Genomic DNA, 27,036 nt, shown 5'->3' on the forward strand with positions numbered 1-27,036 from the left:
TATTCTTTGTCGACTTAACATCGTACGCAACTATTTTATGGTCCTAACGTCTAAACACTCGTATATATAGTATGTATGCACAACGCTGATTGCTTGCTTTCTCTCTCACTCACTTTATATCACACTCGCTAAATTCGCTGCCATCAAAGCACTATTTAATGGTAGTACCCTACTTCTCGGCGGCAATTAAAACAAATTTAGTCGACGGTACTTATTTTGGAGCATTAATGGGCCCATTTGCCACACTTAACGTTAAGTGAAGCATCGACATGTTGCAGCTGTGGCACACAAACCTAAGTACATAGTAAATACATGCAACATATTTACCCCCATACACTTGCAACAGCAATGCTTTTAGAAACAGATAAATGAGCTAAAATTAAAATTTACAAAAAGTTCCCAAAAGGGAAGAAAACAACCCACTTTACCAAATATATGCCACAAGTAGGCACGCACTGCATATAAATATACTGCATATGTATGTAAGTATACAAATCAGCTCGAACTATGCAAACAATCGAAGTGAAGTTATTAGTGGGGAGGGGAGTTGCAAGTCTAAAATACGAGTGCCACCTGATTGAACGGAAAGTGGAGCAGTTGATTGGTGCTGCTTGAAATGTTTATTTACTTTACTAATCAACCGCCAGTGGCAAAGTGCATTGCGTATACGAAGCCCTGCAAGTCGATTACCACTTGCGCTTTGCATGCAACCGCATTAGTCACAACAACAAACGAAAGATGCGCTCCAGGAACAGTGGCGCGTAGATAGCTGTTAGATGGATATGCAACGCGCCCTTTCCCATGCCACTTGTTTCATATTTACGAACGCCGCAGCCGCATAGCACATTGCAGCTCTTAATGTGTGGCATATGCAGCGTGGCAATTGCACGCATAATTTCCTTTGCATTTATGCTTTATGCATGTGTGTATGTATGTGCGCGCGCCGAAGCATGCTAGCGTGCTACAATAAAGCAATAAAACGCGCATTGCTTTTATGATTTCGAAGAATCCACTCTGCCGCATTAGCGGAAAAATTGAGCGCTAGAAAACGTATTTGTTGCATTATCAATACAGTAGTTGGTGCTGCTACGTTACTTAATTTGCAGCGAAGTTGTGTAGGAAATCTTCTTCTACGCATGACTTTGCATGCGTCAATCTGCGGGCGCGGCACTTACAGATACATTATACGTGTAGATGTGTGCGCGCATGAGAGCGCTGCGGACCTATGTGTCATGTGGCATGTGTTTGCCTGTGTTGCTGATAGGCTCCGCGCGTGCATCCCCTCATAAATTATGAGCTACGTCCTGACTATGCTGTCGGCCAACTAGTCGTGCCTCCACCCCTGCTACATACTCCATCTGCTTGCCGCGCACGCCTGAATGCAATGCATCATAGTGCCTGCTCTGGACCGCGCAGCAACACATGCTGAGGCAAGCGCTTGCTTGATTGTGGCAGTGCATTGTCGTGCGCCTGTGCCCCGCTGTCGCGCTGTCATTGATGGTGTTCCATTACAGTGCGGCGCACGCATCCCAGGCTATCCTATTTATACGCGCAATTGAATCGCATCCGAAAACAGACACAAAATTGGGTTTGCGCGCCGCGCTGCAGTCACTAAACATCTTTGTTATTGCTTTATATGCAATTACTAAATTTCGAAACACACACACCCATAAATACAAACGAGATTATGTGCGCTGCGTAATCACATTCACTTTCGCAACGCGCCCAGCAACGCTGTGTTTGCCAATTCATTTGCCGCGTCCATGCCTTCGCTATTTCAGGAACGCGCCCAGGCGCTCCCCGTTGCAGTGTACGCTAGCAGTGGGCTTATGCTGATGAAGAGACATCTGCATGTGTGCGATGATATGGAGTTCTTGCCGCGCTCCTGCCACATACGTACTCGTATATTTGTGTAGTAAAAATAAAATTTATTATCGCATCTTGTTCTGCGCGATTTTCTAGTTTTCTTGCGAAAGTTTTAATTTTATTGCGTTCGTTGTTGTTGTTGCATTTAATGTTGCATTCTGCGCGCTGTCCTCTGCCGCTGGTAATATGAGCACTTCTTCTGTTAGCAAGCCATGCGTGTGCGTGTGTGTTGCAGCTACAAACATATGTATTATTTGACTTTGTGACCGCGTTAGTTCGCATGTTGTTGTTGTTTCTGCGAAATTTCTAGAATTTTATTGCATTTGTTTGTTTGCCTTTGTTGCATATATTTTCGCATGGATCTGCTGTGTTAGCCCTCTGAGCTGCCTTTAAAAACGTTTAACTTGCCGCCACCACTGCCGCTGCCACACAAGTAAAAGTCACCACAACAACAATTGCAACCAATCAGCAGTTAGCTTGACGTCCTATTGCTTTAGTGATTGATGGTTGTTGCCACCAACTTTACACTAGTCAATTCATTTTTATGGCATTTTGCAACTACTCGGGAAGCGAGTGCAAAAAAAAGCGAATCGGCAACTTGGAAATACTTTAGATCGCGTCGGGCGTGCTCGTAAATACCAACTACCATAAAAGTGTTTGGGCGCATATGTAAATATGTATGTGGGAACTAAATTTTTCTGTCTCTGCGCAGAAGTTGAAGACAAACAAGTGAATTAGAGATCATAAAATTTCTTAATCATCTGAGGACTCCATTGTAAATACTTCACCAGCGGCTCCACACTACAACAGTTTTATGAGAATTCCGTAAATGCTGCGAATATTTTGATTATAGGCTATGAAAGTTGCTCCGATTAAAATGGGATTAAAATTCCCAACAGTGCTAAAGTTAGAACTTTCGTCAAATACATTGTTGGTCATCCAAAAGTCTTAATACAGTAGTCAGTATAGCAAATTATTAACCCATATATATTCTTGGTTTTCCGAAAGTACCGTATAACTATGGTCTCAGTAAGTAATTTATTCTTTCCTCCCTAATTTTACTCTTCTACTTTCTACTTCGTGAATCCTCAAAGATAGGCGAAATATCATCGGCGGCCCTATAAAGTATATACAAACAACAAGCAGCTTATTTGTCGGAATCGCCGATATCGGACCACTATAGAAGATGGCTGTCATCTAAACTGAGCCCTTGTTTGGAAAATATTTTCATTTGGTATAAATGTCTAAGGCAATGGTACAATCTTCGAACAAATTCTTCAGATGGACTCATGCTATTATGTATAACTGTCATTCAAACTAACCGGTTAAAATAAATAAAGACCGATAGAGATAAAGATCTTCATAAAATATGTCGGATTCTTATGATCGAGGTATTGATTCTGCTATGATGAAAATTCAGAAGCCTTGTTCGGTATATTCTGAACCCAAGGTTCCATTGACTATGCTAAATTACGACATATGATATGGATGGCTCCATGGACTTTTTAATTTTAAAATGTCTAAAGAAGTTTGAAAGTTGAAATTCAGGGAACAGTCATCCAAAACTGGAAGGATCCCAAACAGTTCATCTAATAGAATAGATTCTTGATTTTCCTAAACCATTATCTAGATTAATTCACAGAATATCTTTGACCCACAGTCTTGATAAAAATATATGTGTAGTCCATCTATTCTGGGTCTATCTTGAAACCAGCATTAATAAAAAGAACAACGACAGCTTTGAAGTCCAACGCACAATAGTTCTTGCTAACAGGGGCTACTTCGGACTGAGTAGGCAACTGAAAAGTAAAGAAAAATTCTACAAATCACTCATTATCCCCGTCCTGCTGTATATTGCAGAGGCATGGACAATGAAAACATCTGATGAGTCGACGTCACGAGTTTTTGAGAGAAAGGTTCTGTGGAAGACAGTATCCGTCGGGGAAAGCAGAGGAAGAGTAAGACTTCCACTCCGTTGGAAAGACCAGGTGGAGAAGGACCTGACTACACTTGGAATCTCCAATTCGCGCCAAACAGCGAAAAGGAAAAATGACGAAGGAAGCGGTGTCTACGCCAATAAAGAAGAATAAGTTCCTCTTTGGAACCAAATGCTGGAAGCAAATTCGTTTGTCTTTGTCTTTTGCCGATCTACAAAGATACTTCTTTCACATATTGCGAATGACAAAGTTGTTCGAGACATTGCCCAAATTCCTCCACACAATTGAACAACAGTTGTTTTATCTGAATTGGGAGCAATATTTTTTGTTTTAAGTATTTTTGATTTATTATGTGAGCATATACAAATACATAAATGTATGTGCAAATACCGATATACTATATACATATATGTATGACAGCAATTTTTTCGCTAAGCTTGCTACTTGCTGTGGCTTTACGATCAAAGTGCCGCTACTGCTCCGGTGTTAGGCCCGCGGCAAGGGATCACACCGTTTTTACCAGCAATTTCGCCATTAAAGTCGCCGTGTAGACATGTTGCCCGAAGCGGCGCAACAACAACGCGTAGCATAGCATCGTAGCACAGTGGCATGCAACAGGCGAACACTTCAACGTGCCATTGTGTCACAACAATAGTCCTTTTGTTATACCTGTGTGCCACCAAATGCTGCAGTTGTTCTTATTGCTTTTTTCAACATTTTTTTATTGCTTTCGTCGCCGGGGCTTCTAAAGAGCGGCAAGCGTGCCGGTTGTTGTTGGCTGGCTGGCTGACTGTTGTTGCCATTGTTGGCAATAAAGTGTCACTTGGCAAAATTAAGTAGGTGTTGGCTGCGCGGCGGCATGAAATCTATAAGAAACACCAACAAAAACAAAAACAAGGCGCGAAAAAGAGCAACAAATATAACAAGAACTGTGCTGCATGCCGCTCCTCAGCGGTCATGTTGCCTGTGGCAATAACACTCCAAACAAACGATGCATATTCTTATCGCATTACCGTTGCAGTTGTTGTTGTGGCTTGTGGTGTCTTGTTGTTGCTGATCTGTGCGCCTTTATTGTGCTTGCATGCCTCGCTCGAAATAAAAACACTCAAATTGTTATAATATTAATGTTGCTGCGCCACCGCTGCCTGCCGCTGGTTTTGCTGTTAGCGTTGTTGTGGCATTCGCCTTGAGCGCTTGCCCCCGCACAATTCGCAGCATATTGCAAATTAAATTTGATAAATACCCGCAGTGGCGGCAACAGTTGACTGCTTGTCGCCTAAGATGTGCTAAATGCTGCTTTAGGTTATGGTGGTGCTCCTCAGTGCTCCCCAGTGGGGCCAAATGGGTTCACATACTTATATAATAAATGCTGGCAAAAACAAGCGCAACAAAAAAGTGTCATTGTAATTTATTGTTTCATTTAATTTCTGTTTGAATTATAGTTGGAAACGATTTTTATGCAAACATTTTTCAGTATAAGAGCACAGTTCTTGAAGGTACATACACCTCTTGAGTGAATAAATTTTTATTAAAATATTAAGCCCTGAGGTTCTTTACCCCTTCTTACAATGCACAACGATGTTTTCATAATTTGTGTAAATTGACGTTGAGCAATACCAAAAGCTCGGTTAGCGTCTGAAAGGACCTCTTCGAGCCGTTCGATACCAAACGAGGTTTCAGACAGGCAGACTCCCTATCGTCCGACTTCTTCACTTTACTCCTGAAGAAAATAATTTGAGCTGCAGAGCTGAATAGAGAAGGTAAGATCTTCTTTATATTTTATGGGCGTACGCCTCTACAACCGCGCCGCTTGTTTTGCTTTCTCCAGACTGGATAAGGAAGCGAAGCAGATGGGTCTGGTAGTGAACGAGGACAAGACGAGATATATCCTCTCATCGAACAAATAGTCGTCGCACTCGCGGCTACGCACCTATGTCACTGCTGACAGTCATAACTTCGAAGTAGTAGACAACGCCAGCCTCGAAATCCAACGCAGAATAACTCTTGCCAACAGATGGATCTTCGGACTGAGTAGGCAACTGAGTAGCAAAGCCCTCTAAAATCTACATATAATAACATAACCAGTGCCTCGAACTACTCACTCTAGCTTTTTCTCAGGGACGTTCCAAGACTTTTAGCTTAATATCTGCCTTTACTAATGCAGACTGTCATATACATATATCGTAATACCGGATGCAGGTAGATCTTCCAAAAGAAAGCTCATAAAAACACAGACAGTCATTTTTTGTGCGCTGGTCTTTTGCTTTTAATTCTTCTTCTATTTAATATTACGCTGGTGATTTTGGTGTTTTCAAAATGACTTTTTTACTTGCGTGTACACACATATCTGCATGCATACATGGATCGAAGCCTTTAAGTTTGCCTTCAATATTTCGAATTAATGTTTGTGTGTTTGTATGTATGCATTTACGGTTGCCTCGAGTTTGCGCCAACTCAGCGCCCAATAAAAAACTCTAAGGACATTAATTTATGTGCCTCGACTGTGTCTGTCTCTAAATTGAAAAGGGGGGCAGAAGGACAGCAAAACAACCGGGCACATTGTTGGACTACCTTAAGAAAATATGTGTGAGTACAATGGAAAAATATAGAGATAATAACAATAAAAGATGCGAGCTGGTGCAAATGTTGCGAAAAATTGATTGTTGCCCTGTAAGCAAACACCTAAATCACGCCGCGCGGAAGTCGCGTAGTTGGGATGGCGCCGCCGAACGACGCGCGCTGCACAGGCCGTTTACAGTTGTTGTTGTTCGAAACTATAACGACAAGGTAATGTGGTTTGCTGATAATAAGTTTACGTTGATTTTGGCAAAACAGCGCGCTCATAAGTTACTCGCAGTTGGAAAATAATAATGCATACAGACATACTTACATACGGTCAGATGAGTAGACGTGTTGCGGAGAAGTTTCGACAACATGATGCGATAAGTTTCCGAACAAACAACAGCTTTATGCGAAGAAGTTAGATGTTTGTACAGAATGACGATTTATTCAAAACACTATATTTTCCTGGAATTCTTCGTTTCTCTTTTTTAAGGAGTCCTCTGTAGTTCCTGGTCTTTCTAAATCGCTTAAGTATTTGATCTGGTCTTGAGCTTTAGATTAACAACAATCAATTTATTAGAGCTTGAAGCTTCATAAATCCTCTAAGTTGAGAAGCCCCTTCTTTTTTTCTTCTTTACTGGCGTGTGCACCGCTTACGTGGTTATATCCGAGTTAACAACAGCTCGACAGTGATTTTTATACTTGTTATTTGGCGCCACTTATCACAGTACAGCCGAACCCTTTTCCACCTGATCACTCCAACGTAGTGGAGGTCTACCTCTTCCTCTGCTTCAATCGGCGGGTACTGAATCGAAAACCTTCAAAACTGGAGTGTTTCCTGCCATCTGGACCACATGACCTAGTCAGCGCAGCCGCTGTCTCATGATTCTCTGAACTATGTCAATGTCGCCTAAGGCAGAGCAATCAGAAGATGTCCTTGTCCATGTCCCCGAACTATATATATAGTTGGTCTGGAATGAGTAGGGACTTTTTGATTTTGGTCTTTGTTCGTTTGCCAGGGTTATTCTGCGTTGGATTTCAAGGCTGATTTTGTTATTGGTGTTAATGCTGATTTCAAGATAGATGAAATTATCTACGTCTCGTGGGAGCAAAGTCGCGAGTGCGATGACTGTTTGTTTGATGACAGGAGTTATTTCGTCTTGCTCTTGTTCACTACCAGACGCATTTGCTTTGCTTCCTTGCCAAGTCTGGAGAAAGCAGAACTAACGGCGCTGGTGTTGAAGCCGATGATATCAATATCACCAGCAACAGATTGAAGAAGTCACACGATAGGGAGTTTCCTTGACAGAAAGCTCGCTTGATATCGATCGGCTCGGAGTTGTTCTTCCCGATCCAGACGCAGACGTATTTGAATAGCTCGGCCGGTATTCCATTCAGCCACTTTGTTGTTCTTCAGGTGGGTATTTGCAACTTGAACCTTATCAAGGTCAGGCAATGGAACATCTATTCCATCGACATCGATAGGGGAGTCGGAATCGCCATTTCCATACATTAAACTGACACTGCCGTTCATTAGGCCGAAGAAATGCTACCTTCATAACATCAGTCTGCTCTGAACATCAGCCACTAAGTCACCACTTTGGGTTAGAAGAATGCGCTGCGGTCTTGAAACTCTTTTCGAGCACTACTCCTGTCGGCTAGCTTCGCAAGTTCTTCAAAGTATCGGTCTTTTTTTTTGCTGCGTCTCGCTTCCCTCTTCAATTCTCGGTATCTATCCCACACAGCTCGTGTTGTGGCCTATCGCAACATTGAGATGTACGCTGTCTGCTTTCTCTAGTGATATCACGAAGGGAATAAAAATGGTTGTCACTCGTTATATATACCTTATGCTTCTTTCAGGTGGCAGGTTCAAATATTTTGGGTCCCTGTTTTTCTGATAAAACCAGTATCAAAAAAGACAGTCTGCCTCTCTCATGCTTTAATTTCTTTCCACCTAAAAAAAATATTCCTAATTGGATAGAATTTTCTCAATTAATTCTTAAGGAGTATCTATGAAACTTTTACAACAAAGTACTTGACATATCGGAGGAGCTAAAAGTAATATATAAAATAGTTCAAATATATTTAGACATGAAAATGTAATTCGCCTCCGCCTCCTCCTCCAAAATGTGACAAAGTAAATCCGATTGCTTTTGTCAATTGCTAAACACTTAACTGTTAAGCAGTCACCCGGCAAGGACAGCAAGTGTCCTGGCGAGGTGACAAAACGGCACAACACAACAGTTGCAGGAACTGCTGCAACATAACCTCAAAAGACATATAGTATTTCTAGCACGCAGCGGTGCCTTACATGATACTACACACACTTGGCACCCGGAATTGCAGTGGACCGCCCGCTGCCGTTGGCATGCGTGTGACTTTGTCGAGGCGACGAAGTGTAACTTATTATTTTGGTTTAGATTCTACTGATTCGACATTTTTGACGATTTGTAGCGTGGAGCACGCAGCGAGCGAAATTAAATTGGCAACAGACCAACAAAGGCAAGAAACAAGCACAGTAATGGCGCAAACAAAAGCCACAACACACATATTAACATAAAATTATATGCACAAGCAATAAGATAATAATAAGAATAAGGAGTAGTGGAAAATAAATGGAATTAAAAAAGAAAAAAAATACATTTTTTTTTTGTTTTTTTAAATATGCGCATTGGCAAATTGCTGCAATTTTTTGTTGTTTGTATTGCATATATGTGCTACATACTTGACGTGCGCGTCAGCTAAGTTGCGCGTAGCGGTACATTTGTGGCAAACACCCATAATCGCATACACTTGCTAACAACTGCGCTGCCGTGAGGTGTGCGGGCATACATACATATATGTGCGCTTGTGTGTTTGTATGTGTGCATGTATGTGTGCATGCCAAGGCGTCACACTGTCTGTGCCATAACAATTTTTGTTGTTGTTTTAATTTTTCTACATTTTAATTTGCAAAAATTGTCTTCTAAGTTCGTTGGCATTGCCAATGCATGCATATGGCGTTTGTAGCGGTCGGCGGTCTCCGGATCGGATTGCGCACAGGAAGCAGTGCGCCCTGAGTTATGCAGTGTTCTAAATTTTTGCAAATACTTTTTTTTTCGGCATTATAGTCTTTTATAAGCACACTTACATGCATAGTTGTGTTTATATTGATAATATTTGATTGTTGCGTAGCTTTATTTGCTTAAAGTATATTAGAAATAGGTGACTCATCGACTAAAGCGCTATTATAAGGGGATCACATGAAGTGGTTCCAAGTAAGACAATTCGAAGTATTACTAATATAGTGAAGAAGAACTGTTATGGATTTTTAAGAACGTTGAGCATAAATAAGGAAATTGGAAGTAAATATTTATTTATGTGTGAATGTATGTATTCGCAATAAACTGTAAGTGAGGCATCCTTGCTGACTCAGAGCCAAAGAGATGCACCACATATCTAGATATATAATCTGAGCACACATACACACTTACTTATATACATACAGTAGCTTTGTGGTAGCCCCAGCTTAAGTTCTATGATCGCCACCAAAGAAGCGCTCATATGCGGCTGGTCAGCGGCAATCCCTATCTGTTCCTCAGCAAAAAAAGCAAGTTTAAGCTTATCTTACTTTTTGTCTCGCAATTCGTTTTGATTTATTTGTTTGTGTTTTTTGCTGTTTATGAAGCGTGCGAAGCCATAAAAATTAATTAACTACATGCCCCATGCCCACGTCTTCGGTATGCACTTGTCGACCGTCGCCCGCGCCGGTGTTGCTGGCTGGCAATGTCAGTGACAGTGGTTGTTGCGGCATTTGCGGTTGTGGCATGCAATGAAAGTGCAACTTGTTGACATACAAAACAATTTCGCTGCCTCCCTTCGGTACACAAACGCACAGATGTGGGTCTTCTCTTAAATTAGTTAGCTTATTTTTTTTGCTTGCATATTTATTTATTTATTTCTCTTACTGGCAACGCATGACTGCGTACGTATCTATATTCAACAAATATACGATGAAATTGTTGCTGGTTTGCAGATAAATAAATTTACTAAATCATTTGTTTGCTGTTGTTGTGAGGCGCTGTGTTTTCTTATGCTAAGCGCTGATGCCACAGATAGCAACAAATAAAGGCGACTATAAAACACACATATGAACATAAATATGTGTGAGTTACTAAGCATTAGTGGCTGTAAAAACACACATAAAGATAAAAGTTTTGAAAAGCAACGATCAGCAATGGTTGTTGAAAGCCACAACAAACTTACTCTAATGCTTTTGTGTATATACAGTATTGTTAAAATTAATAGTGACGCTTGGCATCAATTAACTGAAGGCATAGCATAGCTTCAGTTTTTGGAAATATGTAATTGTATCTGTGTGTTCCACTATCTTTTTCATGACTGTAAAAGTACATAGAAATGTATACACTCGTCGTCAAAGTCGATAATGGAAAAGCAATTCGCTTCGATGAATATTTTTGTTTGCTTAGTAAATTGACCTTTGACTAAACAATAATTTATTTTAAAATTACTTTTTGTTACACTTTAAAGTTGTTTTTTTTTCAGGGGTTTTGTTGAGTAGTGTTAATAAAATCTTCTCCTTCGTCTTTGGCACCTGCTCGATCTGGGCCGAGAAAAACTTCGACAGTTGCCTTTATCTTTCCATTGGGTGCCTGAGCGCCTTTGCTTCCATTGTCCACCCATGGGTCTCGCACCGAAATCGCTTTTCGCTGGAGCATCATCTTCCCTGCATACGGCTTGGCCTAACCAGCGGATTTGTGAATTTTTATGCGATATCCATATGACCTTGAAGCTCACACAGTTCGTGCTTCCATCTTCTTCGGAACTCATCCCTCAAGTGAACTGCTCCAAAAACCTTGCGGAAAACAGCTCTCGAATGCTCTTAGTACCCTTTCATATCGATTTAACTTCGTCAATATTTCTGCGCCGTATAATAAAACGGGATTGATAACAGACTTAAAGGGCGTCATTTTTGTTTATCAACAGAGGAATATGCTTCTAAATAGTCTACCGATCCCAAAGTAGCGCTCGCCAAGTGTTCTACTGCGCTTTATCTCCAGACCTACATTGCTGGCAAGGAATGGTCTCCACGCACTTTGTCTTGCCCTCGTTCACCTTAAAATTAATCTCTTTTTGTTTCTAAGCTGGAAAAGGCTGTACTGACGGCTCTGTTGTTAAGACCGATGCGTACCCCAGAAGCATTGTCCGCTTAGAGTAGATAGTACAGAGTATCTAAAACTCGTCTGGAACTGAACGGCTCGGAGATGTCATTTCCGATTTTGATGGAGCTGATGCTTCTGTAAATGCTGTCAAAAGCGGCTTTGAAATCGACAAAAAAGTGTATGATTCTCTATTCATTTTGTCTGTACAAGTAAACCTTACATCTAGTAAACAAATAATTTTTCTTCATGTAGGGATAATATTAGGGTTACTAAAAATATATACATTGTTTAGCTTAGTTAGAATGGTCCGATTTGGTTAAAATATAGTTTGTTGGATTACTTGTTGTCATTTTGAAAATCACTTCATAGAAACTCTCGTAGGCAACAAACTGGGACGGTCGATTTTCACAACCTTCTCTTCAGGCCAATTTTTTATCAGCAAAATCCCCGTTTTCCTTAGACTTCTTATACGTTGTAATAAGTTACTTACTCTTCACCACCAGAAACAATTTGCTTCAGAAATGGATCACTTTTGTGTGACTCAGCAGCGATTCGCAGATGGAATTTGGTCATTGAGGTTAACTCGAGTGTTACCCATTCTAAATCTTAAAAAAAATAAAAATATTATAATTTTTTTTGAAATTGTGACTTACACCAATTTATTATTCTTTTACTTCGTTGCAGTTCAACGGCCTTGATATTATTCATCGTACTCTACTGTGTTCAATCCTCATACTCCAGATTCGTAAGTTGATTTTCTGACCACCTCCGATTTTTCCAAACAAAAATAAATAAATCATTCCTCATTTAGTATGGAACGCGACATAAAAGACAATATGGCGCTAATATGTACCTACCAGCGAGTTATATAGTGCCGGGCGGAGATGGCGACGATGCCGCCGAATGGACTGAATGGAGTTCACCATCAGAGTGTTCACGCACGTGCGGAGGCGGTGTATCGTTTCAAACACGCGAATGCCGGAGATTAGCGTAAGTTGAAACCCACACAAATGGCAGGCAAGTAAATAATTTATGGCACATCATTTGTCATTGCAGACGCAATGGTGCACCGATCTGTAAGGGTGGCAATCGCATGTACTTCTCCTGCAATACACAAGATTGCCCCGACGATGAGCCCGACTTTAGGTTACAGCAGTGTGCGCGCTTCAATCGTGTACCTTTCGATGGCGTCACCTATGACTGGGTGCCATACACAAATGCGCCCAATCCGTGCGAGTTGAATTGTATGCCGGTGGGCGAACGTTTCTACTATCGCCAGAAAGCGAAAGTCATCGATGGCACACGTTGCAATGATCGCGATCTCGATGTTTGTGTGGATGGTGTGTGCCAGCCGGTCGGTTGCGATATGATGCTCGGCTCGAACGCCAAGGAAGATAAGTGCCGCAAATGTGGTGGAGATGGCAGCACGTGCCGCACCATTTCGGACACCTTAACTGCCAATAACTATCCAGTCGGTTAGTAATTTTATTGGTCGTTAATTAATTGAGATTTCTAATATTTTGTTTCGACCTTTCTTTCTTAGGTTATAATGACATCATACTCATTCCGAGTGGTGCCACGAATATACGTGTACAGGAGACGGCGCCCTCCAGCAATTACTTAGCCTGCCGCAACTCAACTGGTCACTACTATTTAAACGGTAATTTCCGTATCGATTTTCCACGCCCTATGTTCTATGCTGGCTGTTGGTGGATCTATCAGAGAAAACCAACAGGCTTTGCCGCACCCGATCAGCTGACTTGTAGTGGGCCCACAACGGAGTCCATTACGATAATGATGTTGGTGCAGGACAAGAATTTAAGCCTAACGTATGAGTATAGCATACCAGAAGAATTGAGTAATTCAACACCTGTTGAATACTCGTGGACACATTCCGAGTTTGAGCCGTGTTGCGCTCCATGTGGTGGTGGTACGCAAACACGTACCGTTACCTGCACTAATCGCATGACGCTCGAAGAAGTTGATCCCAACTTGTGTGATGCCAGCGCTAAGTTACCCGAAGAGCAGGCATGTAATGAGCAGCCATGTGCTCCCAGTTGGATCGAAGGTGAATGGGGTAAATGCTCGAAAGGTTGCGGCGCTGATGGCGTGCAAAACAGAACTGTTACCTGTGAACGAATTTCGCCGAATGGGTAAGTTGTTATATAGAAATGAAAGTTCTTTAAGATAGATCATTCAAATATCTATTTTTGTTTGTAGAACACATACGACAGAAGAAGACTCTGTATGTTTGGAGAATGTCGGTAACAAACCGGCTACAGAGCAAGAGTGCAATAGAGATGTGAAAAATTGTCCGAAGTATCACTTGGGTCCTTGGGCACCAGTAAGTTATACGGTTCCTTCAGAAAGAAAACTAATTCTATCACAAATTTTTTGTACCGAAATAATTTTAGTGCGACAAATTATGTGGAGAAGGCAAGCAAAAACGAAAGGTGACATGTTATATTGAGGAGAATGGGCGTAAGCGTGTACTTCCAGAAGAAGACTGCATAGAAGAGAAGCCCCCAACAGAAAAGGAATGCATACTGACTCCTTGTGAGGGTGTGGATTGGATTTTATCCGAATGGAGCGGGGTAAGATTTTTTTGTTGTAATCTCTAATCATATTGTGGTAATGTTGAAACTCGACTATTTAAGTCATATGTATCCTAATTTTCTTGCTTCCAGTGTGATGAATGTGGACAAAAGACCGAGACACGGACTGCCGAGACACGGACTGCCGTTTGTGCTTCAAAATCTGGTAAGATTTATTCAGAAGAATTCTGTGCACCCGAAGTTCCAGCACTTTCGCGGCCTTGCAAATCGTCTAAGTGTACACCAAAATGGTTCACCTCAGAATGGAGTAAATGCTCTGCGGCATGTGGAAAGGGTGTGCAGTCACGTATAGTAATATGTGGTGAATTTGATGGCAAAAGCATTAAACCTGCTGAAGAGTCGAAATGCGACGCCTCTGCGAAACCGGAATCGGAGCAAGGGTGCGAAGGTGAGGAAAAAGAATGTCCTGGGCAATGGTTTACTGGACCTTGGGAGCCTTGTAGTAAGCCATGTGGTGGTGGAGAACGTACGCGGGAAGTTTTCTGTTTATCTAATGGCACAAAGTCGCTCAACTGTGATGAATCGAAAATTGAGTCTCTCTCTGAAAAATGCAATACTCAAGCATGTACGAAGGATGAACTGATTCCAGTTGATAGGACTACATCACCTATTACAGAAGACGCCGAAGAAGATGATTGTGAGGAAGATGACGAGGATGATTTAGTTTCTCAAGAGGATCCCAAATTGGCAGAGGGTATTGAGTTGGATAAAGAAACAACTGCGCCAGTATCCCTCTTAACCGATGAACTAATGTTCAGTGATTCACCATATACTGAAGAATCAAGCGATATTGCTTCAACAGACATTCCATTAACGACAGTGGAGGGCTCCGGCGAGGGAACTGATATTACAGAGGATACTTCTCTTGATACTGAGGGCAGTGGAGATGAGTTGAGTAGCACGGTTGGAGCTTCAGACACTACTGAATCTGTCGGCTCTACTACCTCGCCCATATCTACAGATTCTTCTGTTTCTTCGATCTCTACTGATTCTACGAAATCCTCCGTGGAAGCATCAGACAGCACCACTGAGTCTGCTTCATCATCCGAAACTACAGGTATATCTGAATCTACCGTATCAACTGAATCTTCAAAATCCACAGATTCAACGGATACCACTGGTATATCTGAATCTACCGTATCTACTGAATCTACGGAATCCTCAGATATCACTGATTCTTCCGATACTACAGATGTATCTGAATCTTCGTTATCAACTGAATCATCAGTTTCCCCTGATTCCACCCAAACTTCTGAATCAGTATCAACTGATTCTTCGCTATCTACAGAGACAACTGAAATATTGAGATCAAGTGGTTCTACTGATAGTTCTGAAACAACAGAAACGCCTGAGTTTACTGAATCCTCAGCGTCACCTGAGTCAACTCAATCAACTGTTTCCGAAAGCACTGATCAAACTAGCTCTATCCAATCTTCAGCTTCAACTATTTCAGGATCTACTGAGTCAGAGTCAACTGATTCCACTGCTTCTGCGGAAACAACCGAAACGACTGGTTCTACAGAATCAACAGTTAGTTCATCGACTGACTCAACACAATCAACAGAATCCACCGAATCTACATCTACCGATACAACTGAATCAACAGTATCTTCGTCCACTGATTCAACTGAATCAACCACCGAAGTTTCAACTGAATCTTCAATATCCACAGAATCAATATCGACGGACTCAACGCAATCAACAGAGTCTAGTGAATCAAGCTCAGAGTTTTCTACTTTATCATCGGACTCTACTGAGTCGTCAGTTTCAGTTGATACTACTGGATCACCGTTATCAACAGAATCAACCGGAAGCTCATCTGATATCACAGGTACTACTGCTGATGCTTCAAGTGATTCGACGGTTACTCAATCCTCAGTGTCTACTGAATCCGAAACAGGCTCTCCTCTCAGTACAGACTCAACGACCGGTTCTTCAGCTACTTCAGATGTTACCACTGAATCCTCTGAAACCTCAATTAGCTCTGAGGCCACCACATCATCAGATTCATCCGATACAACAGAAATATCTGAATCAAGCACTGATGTTTCCTCCACTACAGACTCTGGAATATCTGACACTACAGCTGAATCCAGCGGCTCAACAGAAAGTGAAACTACTGAAGGATCTACGGATATTTCAGAATCAACAGCATCAGGCTCGACAGAGGAGAGCACAACTGGTGGGTCAACAGAATCAACCACTGAAGGTGTGTCAGTGGAGTCAACCTCAGACATTAGTACCACTGCAGGAACTACATCAAGTACCGAGGCAGGGGAGAGCACGGAATCTTCCTCTTCCGTTGGGATATCAGAAACAACCGAAAGTGAATCAACGGGAAGCACAGAAACCACTGAAAGTGGACCTACTGAAAGTACTGAGACAACTGAAAGTGGAGCTACTGATTCCACTTTTGCGAGCTCAACGGTTGACATTTGGTCGACTACAGATGAAGAAGAGGAGAGTACACCTAACACGCTTGAAGCCCTTATCACCAAGGCTCTTAAGCAGAAAAAATGTAAGGCCAAGAAGGATTGCAAAAAAGCAACTTATGGGTGCTGCCCTGATAAAAAGACACCTGCTAAGGGACCATTTGATAAGGGTTGTGCGATTGTCAAAACTTGTGCGGAGACTAAATATGGTTGCTGTTCAGATGGGGTCTCACCTGCTGAGGGTGAGAACAATGAAGGCTGTCCTCAATCTCAGTGTTCAGAAACACTATTCGGATGTTGTCCAGATAATTTCACACCAGCAGAGGGCGAGGATGCTGAAGGATGCCCTGAAACTACGACGGCGCCGCCAACAACAACTGTCGAGTTGGTTACTGAGGGATCAGGAGAAACAACCGATACACCAGAGAGTACAATATCAACAGAAAGCACTGAAACACCAGAAACCACTGAAACACCAGAAAGCACGGAAACACCAGAGAGCACAGAAACTCCTGAAAGCACAGAAATTCCTGAAAGCACAACTGAAAGTAAAGTGGTTAAATCATGTTCTTTCGCTGAATTTGGCTGTTGTCCCGACGGCACGACCGAAGCTAAAGGAAAAGACTTTGAGGGTTGTGAATCAGCAGCGCCAGCTGCCAGAAACTGTAGAGATACAGAATATGGCTGTTGTCCAGATGGTCTCACTGCTGCCACTGGGCCTGATTATGCAGGCTGTGCGCCTTGCACACGTGAGCGTTACGGTTGCTGCCCCGACAATCAGACACCTGCTCATGGACCGCTTGGCGAAGGCTGCTGTCTGAATACGGTCTACGGTTGTTGCCCGGACAATATTAACGCCGCACATGGACCTAACTTTGAGGATTGCGATTGCAAATATACTCCATACGGATGTTGTGACGATCAAAAAACAGCGGCACGTGGACCAAATAAAGAAGGCTGCAGTTGTGAAAATTCAACATATGGTTGTTGCCCAGATAAAATTACACCGGCTAATGGACCTAAATTTGAGGGCTGTGCATGCCACACACTACAGTTCGGCTGTTGTCCCGATGGTATCACAATTGCACAAGGACCGCATCACTACGGTTGTCACTGTTCGCAAACTGAGTTCAAGTGCTGTCCTGATGAAAAGACTCCAGCCAAGGGACCGGACGGTGAGGGTTGTACCTGCTTGGAGAGCAAATATGGTTGTTGTCCGGACGGTATTGCTGCGGCGGAGGGTGACAAATTCGAAGGTTGTGCATCGGTTAAGGAACCACCACAAAAGGCATGCGGACTGCCGAAAGCAACCGGCCCTTGCGGCAACTTCAGCATTAAATACTTCTTCGACACATCGTACGGTGCGTGTGCACGCTTTTGGTATGGTGGCTGTGAAGGCAACGATAACAGATTTGAAACCGAGTCGGACTGTAAGTCTACCTGTCAAGAGTATACCGGCAAAGAAGCCTGCTTCTTGCCAAAGAGTTCTGGTCCATGCACTGGCTACAATAAGAAATGGTACTTTGACACCGATCGCAATCGTTGTGAAGAATTCAACTATGGTGGTTGTTATGGCACTTCAAATCGTTTCGATAGCTTGGTTGAATGTCAGGCACTCTGCGCCGTCGATGAGACCACACGTAAGTTAACGGGTGCAGTGTTTGAGTGCGCAAAAAATGTGACCTACATATATTAATGCTTATGTGCTTACAGCGCCTTGCGATCAACCTATGGAGGCTGGACCCTGCGAGGGCAACTTCGAACGTTGGTTCTACGACAATCAGACGGATGTGTGCCGTCCATTCACCTACGGCGGTTGCAAGGGCAATAAGAACAACTATCCAACTGAGCATGCGTGCAACTACCACTGCCGTCAGCCGGGCGTGCACAAAGGTTTGACTTCAGTGTTTAAGTTATCTTTGTACTTCATAGTTTTTGTTATTATAAATTATTATAATATGCAAGTGGAATGCTAAGCTCTGCTATGCCATATGTTTTAGCTTAGGCGCATGCTAGAGGCTTGAGTGCACCTGCCTGCGTTATTTGGTGTTGGACTGCATATTTTTTATAGAATTTTATAACTTTTATTTCTTATAAATTTTATTGATTCTAAGTTAATTGTGGTGTAACGGTATGCTAAACTTTTTCGACTTTCTATTTTCTTATACTTACTATGTTGCATGTTCGTTTATTGCTTGCTAAATTTTCCGCTTGCTCGTAAAATATCAAAATAATTTCTACGCCTACACTTCACACACACAACAACCACACACACATACTCAAAAAATCACACGCATACACACATCCGTTTGCTGAATCAGACTATTGCTCGCTTCCTAAGCAAACCGGTGATTGCAGTGAACAACATGCGCGCTGGCATTACTCGGATGTGGACAAGCGGTGCATGCCCTTCTACTACACAGGTTGTGGCGGCAACAAAAACAATTTCCCAACCCAGGAATCTTGCGAGGATCATTGTCCCAAGGAAGTTGGTAAGACCTTGTACTTAAAGTTATTTCAAATATAGACTCGAACACAATACACACCGACACTTACACACACACATTTTTGTGTCAACCGTCGCTTTCGTTGTTGTGTCAAGAAGCTGGTTTTTTTACCCCCGTCAACAAGCCCTTACATTTATTTAATAGTTCTAAAATGTTCTAAAACTTATTTTTCGAAATATTCTCCTCATTTTCTTACTAAATAGTCAAGGATGTTTGCGAAATACCAGCCGAGGTTGGCGCGTGTACCGACTACACTTCCATGTGGTACTACGACACCAAAGAAGAGCGCTGTCGTCAGTTCTACTATGGCGGTTGTGGTGGAAATGACAACAAGTTCGCCACAGAAGAGGCTTGTCTGCAACGCTGCGAAAAGAAACCAGAACCGGAACCTGCACCCCAGCCTGCGCCTGCGCCAGAGCCTGCACCGGCACCTGCACCAGCGCCAAGTTCGAGAGAAGCCTGTCAGCTTGATAGGGATCCGGGCGATTGCAGAGCCTACATATCTCAATGGTTCTTTGATAGAGAGACGCAGCAATGCCGTAATTTCTATTATGGTGGTTGTGGCGGCAACGCGAATCGCTTCAATACGCTGGAGGAATGTAATCAATTGTGTGGCGATCAGCCACCTGCTCCTGCTCCAGCCCCAGCCCCAGTTGGACCACCGGCTGCGAGCACGGATATTTGTGATATGCTTGCCGATCAAGGCGAATGTGATACCTATGCGGTTAAGTGGACTTATGACAATACTGAGGGACGTTGCAAGGAATTCTTTTATGGCGGTTGTGGTGGCAATGAAAATCGCTTTGAAACCGAAGCAGCTTGCAACGATCGTTGCTTGAGTCCGGTAAATAATATTACCATACGCTTTGGCTCAGATGAGGAAGCGCCAGTAGTAGCGCCAGCACCAGCACCCGAATCTGCCGAAGATAATACTTGCACCTTGCCCGCATATTATGGCAGTTGCGCCGATAACAATCAGACGCGTTGGTACTACAACTATGCGGATGGCTTGTGTGATGAGTTCTTGTACGGTGGTTGCGGTGGCAATCAGAATAACTTTAATAGCGAAGAAGAATGCCAGGATCGCTGCTTCGATCAGCATCCCACATGCTCATTGCCACCAACGGCCGGTAGATGTACGGAGCGTCTCATACGCTGGTATTATGATGAGCGCGATAAGCGTTGCTATGAATTCGAGTTCACCGGCTGCCGCGGCAACAGGAACAACTTCGTTACGGAACGTGAATGTTTGCTGTGGTGCGGTAATGAGTCGCCGCAACAACCAGAGCCATCAGCGCCCGTAAGTAACCCAAAGTTTTGTATTGTGTATACTGTGACTGTAAAGGCAAAATGCAAGCTCGCGTTTTGAAGACGTTGATCAGAATAACTCAAACTTTTTCCATTAAGGGGTTACATGGGTTTCCTCGTGTTAAAAACAGCCTTTTTTCTATAATTTTTTCTCATATAAAAAATTAAATATTTTATTTGGATTTTTGGCAGACATTATTCCAAAAAAAAGATGAAAATTTTAAGAAATTTGTTTTTTAAATTGTTCTTATTTAAAATAAAAAAAACCTTCGTCCAAGTCTTTAAGAATTGTATCACAAAGACCTGTGTAAAATTTCGTGAAAATCGCTTTGAATAGTTCTCAAGAAATCTTGCCAACCGACTTCAGAAAACTCAGTTTTGAGAAAAACGTTTTTAAAGACGGCTCACTTAGCTTAGCTAGCCTTGAGCGCACAAGTTCTCAAGGCCGTATCTCCGTAACTGTTACTCGGATAAATTTGAAATTTGATGTAAGACAATAACCTAGTGGTGTTCTAGAGATTAATAAGACAATAAAAAATTCGATTTTTTCAAACCCGTAAACCTAAGTAATCCCTTAGCTTCGGTTGACTTATGTTATTTTAAGTTATTGCCACAGACTTTTATGTAGCATTTCTAATATTACTGTTTTCGTATTTTTTCACAAGGAGTCTTACTCGGTGTGCGATTTACCCGTGGAGGCTGGTGATTGTGAAAACGGCACAGTGGCTTGGTTCTACAACAGTGATTCTATGGCATGTACGGCCTTTACATACTCGGGTTGTGGCGGCAATGGCAATCGTTTTGAGTCCAAGGAGCAGTGCGATCGCCAATGTGGTGAATTCAAAGGAGTGGGTAAGTAGAAAAAAAAATAATTTGCTAATCTTTTACAAGCCATGCAAATCATGCAAACTTTGACGTCGTCTGCTAGATGTGTGCAATGAACCAGTTGATGCTGGTCCATGCTATCAGTGGGAGGCACGTTACTATTACAATAAGGCAACGCGCAGTTGTGAACGGTTCAGCTTTGGCGGTTGTGAGGGTACTGGCAATCGTTTCACGCAACGTTCAGAGTGCGAATCGGTTTGCATTTTAGGTCAGGAGCCGAAGACGTTAGCTCCCAAAGGTAAACAACGACAGTTGCAACGACTCATAATTGAAGCGAAATTTTTGCCTTAACTTTTCTCATTTTGTTTTCGTATTTGAATACTTTGAGTAGATATTTGCAAGCTGCCAGCACAGATTGGAAGATGTAATGATACAACAGCGCAAGAGCGTCGTTTCTTCTATGATGATGAGCGCGGCAACTGCATGCCCTTCATTTATTCAGGTTGCGCTGGCAACCAAAATAACTTCCGCTCATACGAAGCTTGCTATGACTACTGTGCAAGTAAGCGAATGCCAAATGTCAAAGACGTCACTGTTTTGACATCTTGAAACCACTACGCACCACTTCCACTCGTATTCACACACCCATGCACTTTGCACTGATTCATTATACTCTTCGCACCACACATTCTATCGCACATCTCTTGAACTCTTGAACTTTTGCATCTTGCTAATATTTATATGTAAAAAGTCTTGCTGTGGAATGCTTAGTCTAAGCTATACTATATTATCATACTTAGTTTTATGGTATTTCGTAGTTTGTATGCACTCTCATGCCATTTATTTACTTTGTTTGCACGTGGTAATGGGTTTTCACTGCCTATATTATATTAGGAATATTATTACTTTTTATTTTTACCCGCCACATAATTTTTTTGGTCACACTAATTATTTATATGCTTTCTATATGTAGCAACCGAAAGTCCAGTAGCGGAACCTAAAGACACGGAAGTCTTACCGAACGAATGTGAAACATATGAAAACGAGTGTCGCGCACAGCGTTGTCCCTTCGGCATACGTCGCGTGCCAGTTGACAATAGCGATTGCACACGTTGCATTTGTGAGAATCCTTGCGAGAATTACGAATGTGCCGAAGGTCAGCAATGCGCAGTCGATGTGTCGAATGATGCTTCCAGACAATTTGCACCTGTCTGCCGTGAGACTAACAAGCCGGGTGAGTGTCCAAGTCTCAGCCAACCGGAGGGTGAGAATTGTGGTCGTGAGTGTTACACCGATGCCGATTGTCGCGAAGACAACAAGTGTTGTAGTAATGGCTGTGGTTTTGTGTGTGTTCGTCCGACGCAGCCTACATTACGTCCACGACCGCCAGTCACAGTCGCTCCTCCTGTCATCTATCCAGGTGAGTCTCCGGTGGTTTTGGAACCTAAGAAACCACAAGAGGTCGATGTACAAGCGGCTGTTGGTGGAATCGCTGTCTTGCGTTGCTTCGCTACTGGCAGTCCACCACCGAATGTTACCTGGTCGCGCAGTAATGTGTTGGTAAGTTTTATTAGTGGTCGTTTTATACAATTTTGAAAATTCTCGTTAGATTTAGAGTCCACGAGCTTATATTACATAAAAGTCGTGCAAGTAGTGGACGTTTTCGCTCGGCAATAACAAATCTTTAGTCGTTGCTTAGTTGATGCTTTACTATTCATATGACATACACCAAAAACAAAAACTCGACGAATTTATTGAGAGACTCCTGTCCTTTCGCGGAAAAATATTCTTTAACCTTTCTGTTTTTATATACCCTTTACCATCGCAACACTTACAATCTTGTATGCCAATTTCACGATTTACTTTATCTCTGCTTTGCGCAGATTGACACCAACCAAGGACGTTATGTGTTGACCGCGGCTGGAGATCTGACCATTGTACAGGTGCGGCAGACGGACAGTGGCTCATATGTTTGTGTCGCCTCCAACGGACTAGGCGATCCAGTGAGCCGTGAGGTACAATTGGCTGTAACAGGTATGAACTCTATTCTGCTTTCCTTATATGGTGTTGGTTTTACTAATATTATGCATGTACCGTTTCTTTTAATATTTCGCATGTTGATCAATGCTAATGCTTGTCTTACTTTGCCTAACAAATGCCAAAAATATTTGCATTTTGCTTGCTGTATGCTAACTTGAAATGTGTAGCGCCACAAGAGATACCCGCCTATGTCTACGGCGAAAAGAATGCAACACAACTTGTAAGCTTAAATCGGCCGGCGCAAGTGCGTTGTCCAGCCGGTGGTTATCCAGCGCCGCATGTAAGCTGGTGGCGCGATCGTAAACGTTTGGGTCTGATAAGCGATCGCTTCGAATTGACACGTGATTATTCGTTGATGTTCCGCTCCATACAGTTAACCGATCTGGGTCCGTACACTTGCGAAGTGTGGAATGGTCTCGGTCGTCCAACGTCAATGAAAGTTATACTGAAAGCAGTCGGGCCGGCACGTGCCGTCACCAATGCAGAATCGCCATATCTGCAATATATAATCGATCCGGCACGTGCGCCGGTCACAAGACGACCCACATATCCATATCGGCCACAACGTCCACCACAGCCGCCACCACCAGTTTATGTCGAACCACCGCGCCGTCAACCATTCGGTAAGTATCAATGAAGGCAAGTGCGTACGCTGTATATTTGGGTGGAATCGGGTAGGTTTGCTACTGGTTGTTGTACATTTGTATGGGAATGTGTTGCATGTTGTTTTTAAATGTCCTTGTAGTAGATGCTCAATAATAATATTTTTAATTTCCACAGTAAACGCACAAGCTGTCCTAACACTGGACGCCAGAAATACATACACACCAGGCGCCTCGATCGCTATGAAGTGCGCGGTGCAGGGCATTCCCGTGCCGAGCGTAATTTGGACGAAGGACTCAATACCACTGCTGGCGAATGAGCGCATACAAATCACATGTAAGCGAAATTCTTCCACAAGACCTATTAGTACACGTTGAATATTGTCTTTATTGCCGTTATACCCACAGCTGAGCCACACACTTTGGTGATATACAATACCACGGCCGAGGATACCGGCATGTACGGTTGTACGGCCAGGAATTCTGCCAGTCATAGCACGAGCGAAGAGCGGGTTACCATTGAGTGTAAGTTTCAGAAGCTTTACTATTTATCACAAACCTTTTTTATCTCGTTTTCTTCCGTTCTTTAGCTACAATACCGATCCATCCCGATTGTATTGATAATCCATATTTCGCCAATTGTAAGCTAATCGTCAGCGGCCATTATTGTCGTCACCAGTACTACGCCAAGTTCTGTTGCCGATCGTGTACGCTGGCTGGCCAAATCACGTTCTCGCATCCGAATGCTTTATAGACGAGACGGTTGGTTGTTTAGACGATTTACTTCGCGCTCGTTGTGAGTAGCGCTATGAAAGCTGCCGGTTTTTGATACAGCGCTTAAGCTCAAAGCAAAAATAAAAAATTCCAAAAACCAAAAAAAAAAAAAAACAAAAAAACATATAAAAAGTAATGAAAATAACAGCACTATTAATGAATAATCGACGCACAAATTTAGTAACTAGTATTTGCTGACGTAAAATAAACTTAAAACATCAAATTACATGACACACTCTCTAAACTTATAAGTACACACACACACACACACACACACAAACCCATATAAATCTCTAAAAAGCTAACTCAGCTCGGCTAAGACGAGCTGCGAGTTCTCAGCTACCCTAACCACATTTCTCTCCCAGCCGCTGCAAGCTTTCAGTGAATCAAACTTAAATGATTTTTTCTTAAAAAAACGCACACTTTCACACATACATACGTCTACACGCATATAAAGAAAAAATGAATATTACATATAACGAAAAAATAGCTTTTACATATACATATATGTATGTATGTATGTAATTATAAAGTATAAAGTTAGTTTTTAATTTGTTCCTATTTATTGTGCCAACCGAGGATCATTTGTGACGCCAGTCCTTTTGAAATATACACACACACCTGCATTGGTATATAACGGTGTATATGTGTATTTATATGAAAAACGTAGGTCACAAGCACGCTCACACGCACAACCGCACACATAAACACATGTACTAATACTCAGAAAGAGAAAAATAAGAAGCAAGCAAACGAACAAATGGCTGAACTCATAAATTAATTTTTGTGTTCAACCCATTTACCATAAATGTTAATTTAAACGATTTATTTTTTGTAATTGCAAAGTGCCTTACTTACGATTTATAATTATTGTAGAGATTTGTGCATGGATTTTGAAGAAGTCCAAATGAAAGTTAATAAAATTCTGTAAATAAACTAATGATGTAAAGAGAATGAAAAAAATCGTGTTTCATTACAATACAGTTAGAACTGAAAACTAAATTGCAATTAGTTGAAAAACTTTTGGATATGAAGTGAAGCTAGTTGTGGCATTGATGATGACGATGATGAGATTGCGAAAGGTGCCATCCGTCACTCGAAAGGATACTGTATGATCATTTCGAAAGGGCTGACAGACTGATCGAATGAGAAGGAATGCCAAAGGACATTCAGCATCGTCAAAAATATGCACAAGAAAAACAGCATACTTTTTACTCACACGGTCTCGAAAAGAATGGAGGACGACCGCTGATCTATTGACAGTTCAGAACTTACTCGTAGCCGGATGGACGGAGTTCACATCCTCCAGGCAGCACATGCTAGCTGGATGGACATAAGTAATGACGATACATGCAGAGTGTGTAGGGAAGTAGGCATGAAAGAAACGGTGAAAACCATTTTGCGTTTGTCTAGACTTATCTATAGCTCGTTTTAGATATCTAGGAGACATAAGGTTTAAGGGACTAGACGAAGTGTCAAAATTGGATATCGACATAGTGTATGACGAGTATTTCAGGTCAAATTAACATCAACCTTCATCGGGAATAACTAAGGATCAGTAGGCTTATGAATGTCGTGACAGCCCATAATATAACCTACCCTATCCTAACTTAGAGTAAGAGAGAAATCGTTTTTTGAATAAGTATTTTTGTTTCATTTTATCTAGAGAATGTGTTTTGTGCCCTTCGCTCATCTCATGGCCATGGTCGGCCCACTGAGCATACATTCATTATTGGATATCCGATCGAAAAGATCACGTCCAGCACGCGGTGAAGGAAATATAGCAGCCGTAGCGGAGAGTGTACACGAAGACCGTGGATAGTCGATTCGGTGCAGTTTGCAGCAACTCGGAGTGACGTATAGAATTACTTACTGAAGCCGTTCGACTTTCCCAAACGACATCGCTGTATAGACTCTTGAAAAATTCCAAGAAGTTACGACGTTTTTTCCTGTTGGGATATGTAAAGTTCAAAGTTTATGCGCACAATACCGCTTCGATTCAGGCTTTGGAGGAAAACATCACGCGTGTCATTCCCGAGTTACCCAGTTACTAGTCGATATGCTAGAACGAGTCATCGAAAATTTTACTCAACGGATGGACCATCTGAGACGTGGCCACATTTGAAAGAAATTATCTTCCAAAAATAGATTCGAAAGAATGTTCTTTCGAATAATAATAAAAATTGCCCATTAAATTTGAAGTTTCTGTGTGTTTTCTTTAAAAAGGCAGATAACCTCAAAATGGATCATCTTTATATACATATGTACATATAAGTATTTTTCACTTTGCTTTAAGCGTTACTATCAGTGAAATTCTAAAATGCTGCTTGATTGGAATATCAAAGTTTTATGAGATACCTAGAAGCCAGAAAGTTATATATTTTTTAATATTGTCTAAGACAGCGG

At 42.1% G+C, this 27,036-nt stretch overlaps 1 protein-coding gene across 1 annotated transcript in view; it reads left to right on the plus strand.

The window, feature by feature from the left end:
• Positions 1–24,762, plus strand: part of LOC126751414 (papilin) — a 55,681-nt gene extending 30,919 nt beyond the window's left edge. The window contains exons 2-20 of the mRNA XM_050461663.1: positions 12,212–12,272; positions 12,339–12,517; positions 12,584–13,002; positions 13,071–13,680; positions 13,748–13,871; positions 13,942–14,121; positions 14,215–18,214; positions 18,288–18,467; positions 18,896–19,066; positions 19,285–20,381; positions 21,055–21,241; positions 21,318–21,512; positions 21,606–21,776; positions 22,188–22,774; positions 23,098–23,248; positions 23,422–23,877; positions 24,035–24,193; positions 24,265–24,381; positions 24,447–24,762. Of these exons, the coding sequence (XP_050317620.1) occupies positions 12,212–12,272; positions 12,339–12,517; positions 12,584–13,002; positions 13,071–13,680; positions 13,748–13,871; positions 13,942–14,121; positions 14,215–18,214; positions 18,288–18,467; positions 18,896–19,066; positions 19,285–20,381; positions 21,055–21,241; positions 21,318–21,512; positions 21,606–21,776; positions 22,188–22,774; positions 23,098–23,248; positions 23,422–23,877; positions 24,035–24,193; positions 24,265–24,381; positions 24,447–24,610 (9,208 nt within the window). The 3' untranslated portion in view covers positions 24,611–24,762. The remainder of the gene's footprint in view (positions 1–12,211; positions 12,273–12,338; positions 12,518–12,583; positions 13,003–13,070; positions 13,681–13,747; positions 13,872–13,941; positions 14,122–14,214; positions 18,215–18,287; positions 18,468–18,895; positions 19,067–19,284; positions 20,382–21,054; positions 21,242–21,317; positions 21,513–21,605; positions 21,777–22,187; positions 22,775–23,097; positions 23,249–23,421; positions 23,878–24,034; positions 24,194–24,264; positions 24,382–24,446) is intronic.
• Positions 24,763–27,036: the final 2,274 nt, after the last annotated feature.

This window comes from Bactrocera neohumeralis, chromosome 2 (assembly GCF_024586455.1).
Source record: "Bactrocera neohumeralis isolate Rockhampton chromosome 2, APGP_CSIRO_Bneo_wtdbg2-racon-allhic-juicebox.fasta_v2, whole genome shotgun sequence".
In the NCBI taxonomy this organism is placed as follows: Eukaryota; Metazoa; Arthropoda; class Insecta; order Diptera; family Tephritidae; genus Bactrocera; species Bactrocera neohumeralis.